This window comes from Lagopus leucura, unplaced genomic scaffold (assembly GCF_019238085.1).
Source record: "Lagopus leucura isolate 7727_CA_CO unplaced genomic scaffold, USGS_WTPT01 Super-Scaffold_100008, whole genome shotgun sequence".
In the NCBI taxonomy this organism is placed as follows: domain Eukaryota; kingdom Metazoa; phylum Chordata; class Aves; order Galliformes; family Phasianidae; genus Lagopus; species Lagopus leucura.
In genome coordinates, this window is record NW_024962265.1 from 4,936,319 (window position 1) to 4,950,528 (window position 14,210).

Consider the following 14,210-nt stretch of genomic DNA (forward strand, 5'->3'; position numbering starts at 1 on the left):
AAAACTGACAGATGAACAACAAATGAACAAGCATGAAGGAATAATAGCGTCCAACATCTGTTTCGGTTTGCACTGAGATACTCCAGAAAATATTGCAGTATTTATGGAAACAGTATAAAGGTTGTTTTGAACTGCAGCTAATGGGACAAAGGTCTGCTGGCTGGCTGTCTTATTCCCAGAGTCCTTTCTGTATTTTCCTGTTCCATTACACACTTCAACCTGACACTGCTGTTTTTCTGATCATGAGGACCAATTGTAAAGCAACCAGTAGAGAAAAAGTCACTGACTATCAGCAGGTGGACTAAAAGACAATGTGGGCAGATTTCTGAAGTATCTGCAATACTGATGTGCCAGCTATGGAAGAGTTGTTTGCAGTACCTTCTGAATCCAGCAAAACCTCTTTTAAACATAAGAATCCAGAAGGTGGGCAGGCTTTTTTTAAGTTGTCAAATACTGCCACAGAGCTGGTTGAAGCAGCTGCAGAATTTTTTGAAGCTGCTTTCTGTTTCCGTATCAGAGCACATAGGCAGAGGAATTCGCATCTGCCCCTGGCCCAGCATGTGACCACATACAGCATCCCTGCTTCATTGCAGCACATCAAGAAAGGGCAGCCTTGTGAGGTTTCCGGTATTAGGAAAAATTTCTTCCTTCTCAGAAAGAGTGTTGATGGATTGGAACAAGCTGCTCAGGGAGGTGGTGGAGTCACTGTCCCTGGAAGTATACAGGAAAGGGCAGATGTGACACTGAGGGCCACGGTTAGTGGGCATAGTGAGGATGGGCTGATGGTTGTACTGGATTATCACAGTAGTCTTTTTCAACCTTTATGATTCTAAGATTTGATGCCCTCTTCTATGTGGAAAAACAGAGAGAGGTGGCTGCTCTCAAAATGGAAATTAGGAGGCTACCCAAAACCTGGAAAGCTGTGGTTTTACTGTTGACTTTTTTTTTGTGTGTGTGTGTGTGTGTGTGTGTGATGGTGGTAGTGGCATTTTTTTCTAGTAGCTGCCAATGCAGTTTCTCTAGTAACTGTATTGTCTTGAATTGAATCCAACAAGCAAGGTATCCTCCTCCTAGATGTTAGTTGTTCTAAGGTACCTTTGTTTGAGCATCTTACTTCACACAAAAAAACCCTCAGCTTCACAAAACTTCGGAGATTTCTACACTGGGTAGGAACATGATTAAGTATGTGAATTCTTAATAGCTGAAGTATACAAGTTGTTCTTATTCAGTAAAGTATTTTGAGACCAGCATGAGATGCCATTTCCGAGCTTGGCATCTTTTCTGGGTTGCTTCTCTGAAATATGTTTAAATAAAGCTTCCAAATTCTTTGAATGGCTTCAAGTCTGTATTTATTAGTGACAGCATCCAACATCAGGAAATCCCAAAGTTTGGAGCTGATAGCTTGTGAAATTCAAGGCGGCAGGGTGGGGTAAGGGCATTCAGTGAAAAACATTTGTTAGGGTGTGTTTTTCTTTTTTGTCATTCATCACTAAACTGAAAAAATCAACATTTGACCTAACCAACTGCAACTACTTGATAGAAGCCACTTTGGGAGATGACACATTGAACGCTTCCCCACACCCTACACAAATATGAGAGTCTTAAATATCAGAAGATATTTACAGCAGCCCTGTACAACTAAGAGAAGAATCTAGGCCTTTCTGTCTATCATCACAGAATCACAGAATCACAGAATTGTAGGGGTTGGAAGGGACCTCCAGAGATCATCGAGTCCAACCCCCCTGCCAAAGCAGGTTCCCTACACCAGGTCGCACAGGTAGGCATCCAGGCAGGTCTTGAACATCTCCAGAGAAGGAGACTCCACCACCTCCCTGGGCAGCCTGTTCCAGTGCTCCGTCACCCTCACTGTAAAGAAGTTCTTGCGCATGTTTGTGCGGAACTTCCTATGCTGCAGTTTCCAGCCGTTTCCCCTTGTCCTGTCTCCATTCACCACTGAAAACAGTCTGGCCTCACCATTCTGCCCCCCACACCTTAGATATTTATAGACCTGGATCAGGTCCCCTCTCAGTCTCCTTTTCTCACGGCTGAACAGACCCAGTTCACTCAGCCTTTCAAATCATTCTCAAATAATTGAGAAATTAACAATTTCACAAATTCATAAATAATTTGTGTCTTTCTTTATATATCTCGTGCATCCTTGTGTTCATATGACTTCTGTAGAACTAACATCCTTCAGTTCTACATCTGTACAGCTGAGTATGGCTGTGAATTAACACTGAGATTGCAGACATGATTCCCCTCCCTTTCTCTTTGTATAGTGGAGATGAAGTGGTGGCCTCAACACCACAACCACTGGAAGTAGTGACATGAACTACATGTCAGCCAAATGCCCAGCCAGGTCATACATAAACTTTAATGAGCATACAGGGAGGACCATATGCTGTTTTAGATGGGCTTTTTTTTCTCACTTTATTAAGGGAGAAGGTATATTTCTCCCTCTGAGCTCTTACAGCTGCCTGGGGCAGGAGGAATCTGTGCATCACTTCTTTCCTTCCCATCCTAACAGGGTAAGGATGTAGGAGTGAGTACCACGGAAGATTTCTCATCTGTTTTCCTTCTGCTTCTCACCATACCCCAGAGAGCCAAATTCTGCACCCCTGGTGCCTCCTCCTTTCATTTCCATGTCATTAACTTTCAAAATGCAGCACTTCCCTGAGAAAACACATAGCAACAGAAGTCCCTATGCTGCAGCAGAGATGTACACATCCACGACAGCAGGAGCTGACCTTGGAACTAAGAACTAGAATAGGATCTTTCTTCTCTCTACCTTGGCATTTTTCCCCTCGTGTCCATGAATAAATTGCATCCCTTCTGCATCCCTGTCTATGACATGAGCATGCTGCTCATGTTGTAGATCTATTGCCTTGTAATTTTTATCTTGCTTTTAAACACCAGGGAAGAAGTGATGAGAGAGAGGCCCTTTTATCTGATGTCCTTGCTGGGTATTTGACCAAGAGGCTGATCTTGACCCGGGATTTATAACTATATTGTAAGGAGTCAGAATTTGACCTGAATTATCCTTCAGTTTCTAAGTTATAAGATTTCTGACTTCACAGATGTTTGGGGGGGATGTTAAAGTGAAACTTAAATCTTTATGAAATATAGAAAATGGTCACAATGAGGAGGGCATGCGCTGAAGTATTATTTATATTTCGGATGCTTCCTGGAATTCCATCATTTTGACGGCAGGTTCTTATCACTGGATACACAGAGCTTTCTATCCTTTTTACCTAAGGAGAAATGAAAAATTCAGAAATAGCGAATTCAGAACAGTGAAAAATGCAGCCTTTAAAAATAATCATGGTAAGAAAGCAACAAGCATGTTTGCTCATGTCCTTTATCTCTCTCAGATAATCTTGCAGAATGTCAGCTTGTATAGAAATAGATTTTTACATATGAACTTGTTACATCACTTCCTAAAAAAAGAGTATTTAGCTAGTACTTAAATAGCACATTCAGAGACTGTTTATGCAGTATTCCTCCTGCAAATGTATGATACTTCTTCACTAGTTAAACTCTGTACGAAGTCTTAAAACTCAGTGTACTTATTTGCTGTGTGTCATGTAGAAGAGCAACATACTCTCTCTTTTTGAAGATTTTATTTTATTTTTGAAAACTCTTTTTTACTATTTTAATCTTTGCTGGTTATAAGGTATTGTTCTAAAAATTAAAAGTAAGTAAATAAATAAATAAATATTCTAAAAGCAAATGATGACAAGAAGGGAAAACCTGAAATCCACCAAATTTGACTTAACAAAACCAGAGTTCAGGAGAACATCTAACCTCATGCTCTATCCGAACACAGCTTGTTTATTTTGATGCACTCCAAAAGGGCAAGAAACGATCCCATTTGAGATGAGTGAAACATGTTGTGTCTCATAATGGTATTTCAATAGGCTCTATTAATTCTTCCAAGTCAACTCAGACACAGTGCCCCATGTGATTTGGAGAAGAGCAGAGACAATGTGCCTTTGGATGCCATTTTTCAGCTGAAATGTGAAATCAATGTCCTGACCACTTGTGGTCAGTAAAAATCCCATAGCAGTTTTCTGCAAGAGTAGAGGCATTGACTCCCAAGTCTTGGTGAAATTCCAGCTAAGTAATTATATTCCTCCCTATACAGCTTTCCTTTTAAAGCTAATTTAATGTTCCTCTTCAGTTGTTCTCCCTTGCTTTAAGTGGAAAATCTTTCATTTCCCTTTGTAAACTTTTCTTTAGTTCTGCTTTATACTGACAATTAGTAGCTGTCTTTTCTCTTGGTGCACCACTGATGCATGTCTGAGCAGTAGCTGTATGCATGCAAACAGATACACATACAATTTTAAATGCTTTTTTATTGACGGTCTGGTTAAAAGCCATTGAAATTAACGGGATGCATCCTTTTGAGCTAGTGGTCACAGAATTCATCAACGCTATGAGTGGAATCAAATCACTCAGCGGTACGTTGTGGACCCCTCTCAAATCCTGCTTTTCTAGCCTTGCTGATTATACAAACACTTGGTACTACAGTCTGCTCCCTCTGTAGATTCTGTAGGAAAGAGTTACCAAAAGCATCCACTGCATCATTTGCTCTGGCAAACTGTATTTGCCCGTGGCACAAAACAAAGAACAAATTCATGGTTATGCAAAAGTTCAAGGTTGGACTTCTTAGTTACCAACTTTATTGCCATTTGTTACATTCACCGTGTCAACATGGTGGCATATCCAGCTACAGCCACTGTGGATATTTCTGGAAAAATATAAGAATTCTCAAGTCTTCCTCTAGAATACCTTATTTTCTGCTTATTTCTGTTCACAAATGTATCTTTTCTGTTTTGATTAATGGTCGTTCAACTTTTAGTGTTCTGTTTAGAATCATAGAGTCACTGAGGTTGGAAAAGACCTCTGAGATCATCCACTCCAACTGTCAACACATCCCCACTATGCCCACTAACCATGGCCCTCAGTGCCACATCTACGCTTTTCTTGAACAATTCCAGGGACTGTGACTCCTCACCACTCTTTTTGAGAAGAAAGTTTTCCAACTATCCAACCTGAACCGTTCCCAATACAATTTAAGTCCATTCACTCTCATCCTGTCACTGTTGGGAGTGGGGGAGCAGAGCAGAGGACAACCCCCACCTCAACACAACCTCCTTTCAGGGAGCTGCAGAGAGCGATAAGGTCTCCCCTGAGCCTTCTTTTCTCCAGAATAAACAATCCCAGCTCCCTTCACCGCTTCCCGTAAGATTTGTGCTCCAGATCCGTCACAACTTTGTTGCCCTTCTTTGGACATGCTAAGGGGTTTAGTAAGGGGTTGAAAACTTCACTCGAGACAGAAATATCAACTGATCTTTGTTGGATTGTGTTGTTTTTTTGTTTGTTTGTTTGTATTTTGGGCTTCAAAGAAAGCGAGTATAAGGGGCAGGAAATAGCTGCTGCAGCTCAATACTAGTGAATAAAATGTCCTGTGGTCTCTTGTTTTGAAGAAGACAGGACCTTCAGTGACTACTGGCTCAAATGCTTTAGACCATGACCGTAGAACACACACATTTCACAAATTGGAAGTCTCCTGTATTCTGCTTTTGGGAGTCTTCTGCTTGCATTTGTGCTGCTTTCTTAATAGCACACCACATAGAATGCTTCTTCAGCTTTGCTCTTATCCTTATGTCCCTATCCTTGTTTGCCTCATGTGCTGTAGGCGGGCTTTATCTGCTCTTCAAAGTGTGAGATGTTGAAGGAAGAACACTGACAGGATTGCAGAGATGTGTTGCTGCTTTCTTTTTGCATCTTCCCCAGCACCCCACTACATTGCTTGACTTGAATCTGTATGTTTTTCTTTTCAGAACAAAAAGCGTTCTCAATAGAGACGTAAGGCTTTCCAGACCACTAAGGGCCATGATCCTGAAGAAGCAAAAATTGTTTCTAAGCATAGTCCTGACTCACAGGAGTTGAACTGAGTGTTTGTTAAATTTCCTGGCATGCATCTAGGAGAATACATTAAAGATTACCCTTGCCCTGCCTCTTGTGCCTCAGTTTACATCTTGGCAGAAGCATTAAATCACAGAAAAACATTCCACTGTTAAAACCTCAAAGCTGTGTTGTGCTAAACCCAGCACGTAGGTGGGTAACAACGGCTGCCAGTCAGCCTCTGAGAGAAGGGCACCATATGATTTCTCAGTGAACAAAGCATTTAATACAAACACCACACTTTCCAAATATTCTGAAGAGTTCTCCTGAGCAACTTTCTCTAAACAAGACCATTAGGCAGCAAAGTCTGTTTGCTCATCTTTATGCAGATCTTCCCACTTCCACTTCAGTATAAGGTTTTGACTAAAATATTTATACTTTTCTGCTTTGGTACACATCCCACTCGGATCCTGTGGGAAGGATTTTTCAGCCTGTGGAGAGAAATGGCAAAATATGAGTGTGGGGTGGTATTTCATTTGCCCACCCTGGCTTTCTGGTTTTTGAGATTAAAGATGTATCTCTCTCTGGAGGGTGCAGAGCCTCCTCAGTAGATCAAAGCCCCTTGCAGGTCTAGAGAACAGTTTGAAAATTTCATTTTGACTTCAGGAAAGCCATGGGTTACAGGACAGCATTTTGAGGTGCAGACCTCCCACCTGGCATCCTCCTGGCTTCAACACCTTCCATAGGTGGACCATCCTGTCCCAGATCTGTCCTGCATAGCTGAATGAAAAATACCTGGAAATTGTAGATGACCTTCCTGGAAATTCTGTGACTGTAATGTCATCTCCTACCTAACAGCTTTTCCAGGCTCCTTAGTCTTGTCCTCTTCTGTCCTTAGCGCTGTTATGCATTAGCTCATCACATTTTCATTGGCACTGATTTCAGTGGGATTTCAGGCAGTCTGGATGAAGCATTTAGGCTTATACCTGCACTCTTTTTCAAGGTTGTCCTTGGATATCATAGACAGGACATGAAAATACATGATCTTATATTCATTGTCCTTTTGAGTGTAATCCTCCTGTTTTTATCAAGATTTTTTTTTTCATTCGTGTTTATTTTCTGCGTCATTTGGGAGTAGCAGGAATCTGAAATTTTGTTGTATAAGTCTAGCTTCAGTTTCTTGAAATACTGGAGAATGAGTACCCGTTATCTTTAAATAAACTTTAAGGGTATTCTTGATGAGTAATTTGCTCCATAAGATTTTCTTTTTAAACTCCCATGAAATATATTTATAGAGCAGTGCCGCTATTCCTGATATTTATAGCACACTCACAGTGGACATTAACCATCTTCAGCAGTCAGTGTGCTATTTTTTTCCAGGATCATTGTGTTTGTTTTCTAGGAAAATAATATTTTTAGCTTATTATTCTGAAGTTTTTGGTTGATTGATTAGTTTTTTTTTGTTGGTGGTGGTGGGTTTTTTTTTTGTCTTAAATGCTGATGATTTGATGAGAAGCTAAAAACTTTGAATAGCTGGGAAGTAATCAGGCTTCTTCTCTTTTATGTGCAAGTTACGTTTTTATGTGAGCTTGATCTGTATTTGAAAAATTGTTACCTTACACATTTTTGCTTCAAATTGGAATTTGATCTGCCCAAATGTAAAACTGGCAACACTATTAATTACATTAAAAATTTATATGCTAAAGGCCTGCAACATCTTTGTTTAAGATTCTGGTCACATTCAGATATTTTACCAGAGTATTGACTATTGCATAATTATTTTCATAAGGCTGGCATCTCTTGCAGAGTGGGTTATTTAACAAAAATGAAAATCTTTAGAAATTTAGATGCACCAATCACTCACTGCTCTGGTCAGAAGCTGGCAATACGATTCCAGTTTAATATTCTCTTTTAAACGTGAATTCTTCTGCTTCTTGCTGCAACCTCTGATTTGCCTGGTTGTCTTTTTAAGCTGGATGACCAACCGCTATTTTATAAACTGGGGTCCCATTCCCTAAAGCAATAACGTGCCAATCTGTTACAAGAGCAATAGTAAGTGGCTAAGAGGTAGGTAGTCACTTTAGAGGAAGAAACAAAGAAATGCCCAGCCTCACCAAAAACATTTGAATGAAAGGAGATGGTGTCTGTGATTAGAGGTGGAAGGGGAAAATTTCCTGGATGTTGGAACCATTTAGCAATTAAGTTCATTGACAGCTTGCAGAAAATTCTTTGTATGTATAGATTATAAGTAGAGCTTGGAGAATAAAGTGATATCAATATGCATGAAGTTTTAACGACAGTAATGCATCTAATGGCTGCATCAAATTTTCCCATAGAAACCAAGTCTATATTGCTCCTCTCTAATTTTATGTTATCTCTTTCCATTCTCTTCCTCTTTCTCTTTTCTCTCACTTTTGATGTCATTTACACCATGGACTTTGTTCATCACAAGTACCTGCTAGGAACTTACCTGGCAGCCCCTGCTGGATGGGAGCTGTGGCACTTCTCAAAGGCCTTGTGTGTGTGTTGGACTGCTGCTGAATAAAGCATGCAGGAAAATGGCGTAGACTGTCTTTATTTTCTGCTTATTCTTCTTTGCATCCACTGAGCACTTTTCTGATCTGTACTTTTTGAAGCAAAAATCTAGGATGTTTGAGGAACCTTCTGTGACCACTGAACTGCACAGCTGAGACGCAAAGAAAAGTTGTTAGGTAATGGTCTCAAGTTGTGCCAGGGTTTAGATTGGATATCAAGAAGAATTTCTTCATGTAAAGATGGGCAAGTGTTGGAACTAGCTGGTGGTCAAGTCCCCATCCCTGGAGACATTTAAGGGATGTGGATGTAATACTAAGGAAAATAGTGATGAGACACAGTAGGTCAGATTGATGGTTGGACAAGATGATTTTGAAGGCTTTTTCCAGCCCAGATGATTCCATGATTCTGTGATTCTGTGTTAAAAGGGGTGACACAGACAAACACTGGTGGTAGATCTGCAGTGTAGCTTAAGGATTCTGTAGGTAATGATAATATATTCAATTGTGCTTTAATATGGCTTTTTTCATTATTGTAACACTGGTTACAACAGCTCACTTTTGATATCTCACACTGTTTCCCTCTAGGCGTATCGCACACCCACAAAGTAGATTCAAATGAGTACAGTGGATCAAAAACAAAACATTTGCAAAATAACTGTTGCCTAAAACCCAAGATAAGAGGGTCACACATATTTCGGCATTTTCTCAGTGCATGACATCATCATAAATATATCTAATCCCTTGTTGTTGCTGCAGAACTGAAAAAGGGAACTTTTTCCACTGGAAAATTGGCCCAGTGCTGCATTTTAGCTATGTAGGATATCACACAGTGCTGGCATTTGAAGGAGTGATAATTTTATGCTTAAAAATGAGTAATGGAGCTATTGAGAATTTTATTCTGAGGAAGTCCTTAGATCACACACTATCGTCTGTTTTTCACATTCTTGTGTATATGATCGTACAGATTCTGCATCCGTCAGTGACGCATTTGCATATAAAATTGAGTGTGTGTGCACTCCTATAAAATACAAGTGGTATAAAAATGTTTTAAAAAATTATAGCTGTTCTAAAGAGAAACTTAATTTTTCCTCACTTTGTGTCTTTCAGAGAGACTGCCACAGAGTTATCTGGAGCATTACCAAGGTAAGCATGTGGCTCTAAACTGACTCTGGGTATCAATGTCTGGAAGCTGCTAGAAGACCATATGACATTTTGGGACAGAACACGATCATTCTCCTACAGAAAACTGCAGGGATGTTGAGAACTGGGCATGCAGGGAGGAGAGGGAAATGTGACCATGAAATACTGGAGCAAACATACTCTATGGCCTACAACAGGTTGGAGGTTTTTTTGAGGCTTAGCATAGTTGTTGTACCTAAGAAATAGAAAACCCAGCTGTGCCCCTCTGCCAGCTGTGCAATGATACTCACTGCAGGTGGTTTTCCTTTTGCTTTAAATTTCACCTGAGGGAAGAGGGGAGGGAAACTTGGAGACTGGGGAGAAAAAAACACTGCGATCTTAAGACATTTTCATTTGGAAAGCAGAACAGCTTAGATCAAATTCTTCTGTGCTGGGAAAGCTTTTCATAAAATAATAGAATTAGACAGGATTCCTAGGCTGCAATAGAGGTTTTTGAAGAGAGACTTGCCTACATATTGTCAAAGGATGCATTAAAATGCTGTTATCATGCAGATAGAGAAAAGAGTGGAGAGAAGGGGGGAAAATCTGATGTGATGTCACATAATAGAGATGACTAGTGAGTTAAAAAATGGTGGTCTCGTGTTTCTTGCCTCTTCTGCCATCAGTTTTGCTCAGTGAAATATGGTGGTGTTTAACAAAATAATGGTTTGGAGTGTTTTTATATCTTCTGATTTGTAGCAATGTTGTAGTTCATATAATAGATAAAGGAATAATTCAACAGAAAAATCTGTTTTCTTTAGGCATGGTAATACATGTGATTTATTTCTGCTTCAAAGGCAGAGAAAAATTGTCTACCTTTATGGGATGTGGGGTTTCATTAGTTGACTCATCTGTATTGATAAGCTGCATAAATGCAGATCTTCACAGAACTGGATGTTTTTTTTCCACACCTCTCTAATGTATCACTTTGTTTTGTAGGTTCAAAATTTATATCAGTTGTTTATTCATTAAGTTCTTTTTTTATGACTTACCATCATTTGATTGTGCAAGCAGTTACAATGGTGAAGTTTCACCAAGGATTTGAAGGGCTGCACAATGACCAAGCCAATGACCAAGATTTTATTCAACTTCCTTTAAAAAAAAAAAAAGAAAATCACAGTTCTTCATATAAAATGAGAACAAAAGTAAATAGTCAACAAAGTCTGGAGTGTCTTTTATTTACTTTAGTGTTAAAAGGTTTCCAGTTTGCTTTCATGCTCCTAATTGGTTAGGTATTGTATGACTAATATACTGGAAACATGCAGTCCTTGCAATGCTGAAATGAATTTCACTTTAATTTAAAGTTAAAACAAGAGATCCAGGTGCTTGAATAAACATCCAGTTTCATATTTGCCATTAATGATTGCCTAAATGTGTTTTTCAAGTTATTACCACAAGCCTTTAATTTCAACCATGGCAAGATGTCGCAAGTAAAAATCAGATTATACAAACAATGTGCAGAAGGCAATGTAATTATGTTATAAATATTAAAACCGATGATCTTGTCTAGATTTTAAACAAATGTTTGTGGCTGCATGCAGACTGGCTGGTCCTCAGCCTTCTCTGGGCTTCATTTGTTCCTGCATTTCTCTGAGCAAGAGTTTCCTTGGGGCTTTTAATCTTCAGTTTTCATGTATTAATCTGATATTTTATGTTCTTCATTCAAACTTTAAGTGAACCATTTTGCTGTTATTAATTATAACTGTGAAACAGTCTAATTTCCCCACCACCAGCACATCGTTTCCCAGCCCATACTCTGAAACTACTTCATGTCGTGTGCCATGACACTGAACAATAGATTTGATGAACATGGTGGTGACAGGTTGATAGTTGGTCTAGGTGATCTTTGTGATCTTTCCCAACCTTAACAAGTCTATGGAATTTTAATTTCATTTCAAAGTGCAGCAACTAATTATCACTTTCCCATAGTAATTCTGCTAGTTGTGTTTGATCCAATGGGACAGAAAAAAATACTCAGTATTTCTAGAAATCCGGCTTCTATTTATGCAGTGAAACACAATGCCTTTTCTCTGGGCAGTAATGGATGTATTTGTTCCCAGGACTGATCCAACACACTTCAAGCAGTTCTAAATCTGATGATAGGATCTTCATTGTAAGGTGTGTGAGTCTGTACTTGAGTCTTGTTTGGCTATCAGAAAGATTTAGGCACTAGTGGCATTAATTAGTTGCTGCTATTAAAAAAAATCCAACGAACAAACAAACAGTACAGGCAAAACCAAACTTCTGAATTGCACATAGTTGAATTACTGGAGAGAAGTTAGGAATATTTTTTTTTCCCAGAAATATAAATAGTAAGAATTTACAGGAAAGAATATTTTCTCTTCTAAAGTAATCAAGATAGGCTCCTTATGTGCCTGTAACAAAGTGTCTGTGTAAATGGTGGTTTTTTAATGTAGTCATTTTCCACAAGATACTGCTTCTTGGTTTCTAATGATTAAATTAAGGAGGAAATAAAAATTACCTTACTTTTTGTCACTGAAGAATGTGTTTCATTCATAGAAAGAAGTGGGAAAATCTGAGTTAGTGAACATCATTTATAAGGAAACTTAATAGATTAACTTTGCCTGTAGAAAGATTCAAGAATATTCTGTATGAGTATATTGTGTCAGTTCTAATTTACCAGTTATTTCTGATGGGGGAAGCTTTGAGCAGGAATTGGAAATTTCAACTTAAAATATGTTGAAGAAGCTTTACCACTTTTATATTAGATGACATTATTATGTCTGTGAATGTATATTGTTTTTTCGAAGAAAGGATTTCTGTGTGCAACAGCACATCAAAGAAAGGATCTTCACAAGGAAAACTTTATAATAATATTAAGTTGTTCATTGCATGACCTATTTAGAGTACTCAGATATTTCTTGTTGTAGACTACATAATTAAATTTTAAATGGAACATGATAAAGAAATTATACTGGTGATCTCTAGAGATTTGAATACCCTATTTGGATCTTTACAAGAATGTAGCAAAGACATACTTTAAAATTTAATAAAGGTCTGGCCTATTTTTTTTTTCCTTCTAGATGTGCTATAACTACTATAGCAGTCCTATTTCAAACTGCATTTGCTCTCCATATTATATACATGATACCCATGATAAGAGACCAAACTAAAATTATTAAAAGCATATATATCTTAAATTGAGAGACCCACAATTTATGTATGATGCAGAACAATTTATGAATGAAGATAAGCTCCTAAAGCCTTGCAGTACCCTAGCTTGCAACCAGCCCTTCACAGACCATCATTTGATCTAAGCTGGAAACATGTCCAGAGAGATGTAATTTAGTGAGGTAGAGTGCTCGTGAACAGTGCAAAGCCCTACGGGCATGAGGGAGATGATATTTGGAGCTTAAACAAGAAAATGCCCCACTGCAATATCAAAGGAATGGTTTCAGTCTCTAGCCCCTTCTGTTTGCTTCTGTGAAAGATTCTTTATATTTAAAAAGAACAAATATTTTAAATATGGACAAACCACATGGATTATTTAGTTGCTTCAGTTTAGTAATGATAACAAAGCTAAAATTTTTGTTCTCATCTTATATGTAGTGACTTGATTTTGCTGTTTACTCGGTCAGAGTAAAGTTTAAATGGTCGCTTCCTCTTGGATTTTGAGGTGAAGGCTATCTTAGAAGTATGATTTGAACTTTTTTCTGAAAAGGTGGGATGAAATCCGCAACAAAACATGACAGCAAGAATACATTGGTGTGCCAAAAAGATATACTCAAAATTTAAGTCTTTTAAATTCTCTCTTATAGCCACAGTAATTTCTGGACCTCGTGTACTTTAAACCAGCAATCTGCAGTAGGGTACAAACTGTAACCCCTCTTGATTTAAAATTTTATTCTCCCATGTTCCATAAATTTCTGTAAATGATGTCTAAATTCCACTTACTGTAGAGACATGTTCCTGTGTGTCTACAGCATTTTGAAAGTAGAATGTGAGTACTGAAGTTACTTCAGTACTTTTGAACAATGTTAACCTGCAACTTCACCATTATTTAAATCTAATGCAACTAAGCTTTTATCTAAAGGGAAAAGAAGAATTGACAACCCACCATATGACAAGCAAAATGAAATCTCTTGATCACTAACTGTCAGCAGTCTTTCTAATACCATTGTGTTAGGGAATGATATGTCTTCCAAGGAACTAAGTACACAAGGTTTTGAATTATTTCTGTCTTGACAGCCTCACCCAAGTAACTACTTGTAAGTGCTTGGATGAATTGTAAAATGTGGTTCTATGTGGTTCTGTAGAGTGAGTTAATAAAATATCCATGAGCATTTTAATTACTATGAAATGAAAAGGATCTTTTTTTTTCCTGACAATAGTAAGGATGTAGACTAAATCCAAGTCAGTTGCTATCTTTATGGGTATTGCATAGATGAAGTAGCTGAGGTGGGCCATCTCTGCTCTTCTGGACCCCTTCTGGATAAAGTCTTTTGACAAACAATTTCTCTCATACTAAGAACACCAGATTATACCTTTCCCTGCTTGTGCTTTGTGTTGGATGAACGGGTGGATGGATGGATGGATGGATGGATGGATGGATGGATGGATGGATGG

The 14,210-nt window shown here is 38.5% G+C and overlaps 1 protein-coding gene across 1 annotated transcript in view; it reads left to right on the forward strand.

The window, feature by feature from the left end:
- The window catches only part of CELF2 (CUGBP Elav-like family member 2), a 367,962-nt gene that overhangs the window by 60,563 nt on the left and 293,189 nt on the right, over positions 1–14,210 (forward strand). The window contains exon 2 of the mRNA XM_042872814.1: positions 9,552–9,587. Coding sequence (XP_042728748.1) covers positions 9,552–9,587 — 36 coding nt within the window. The remainder of the gene's footprint in view (positions 1–9,551; positions 9,588–14,210) is intronic.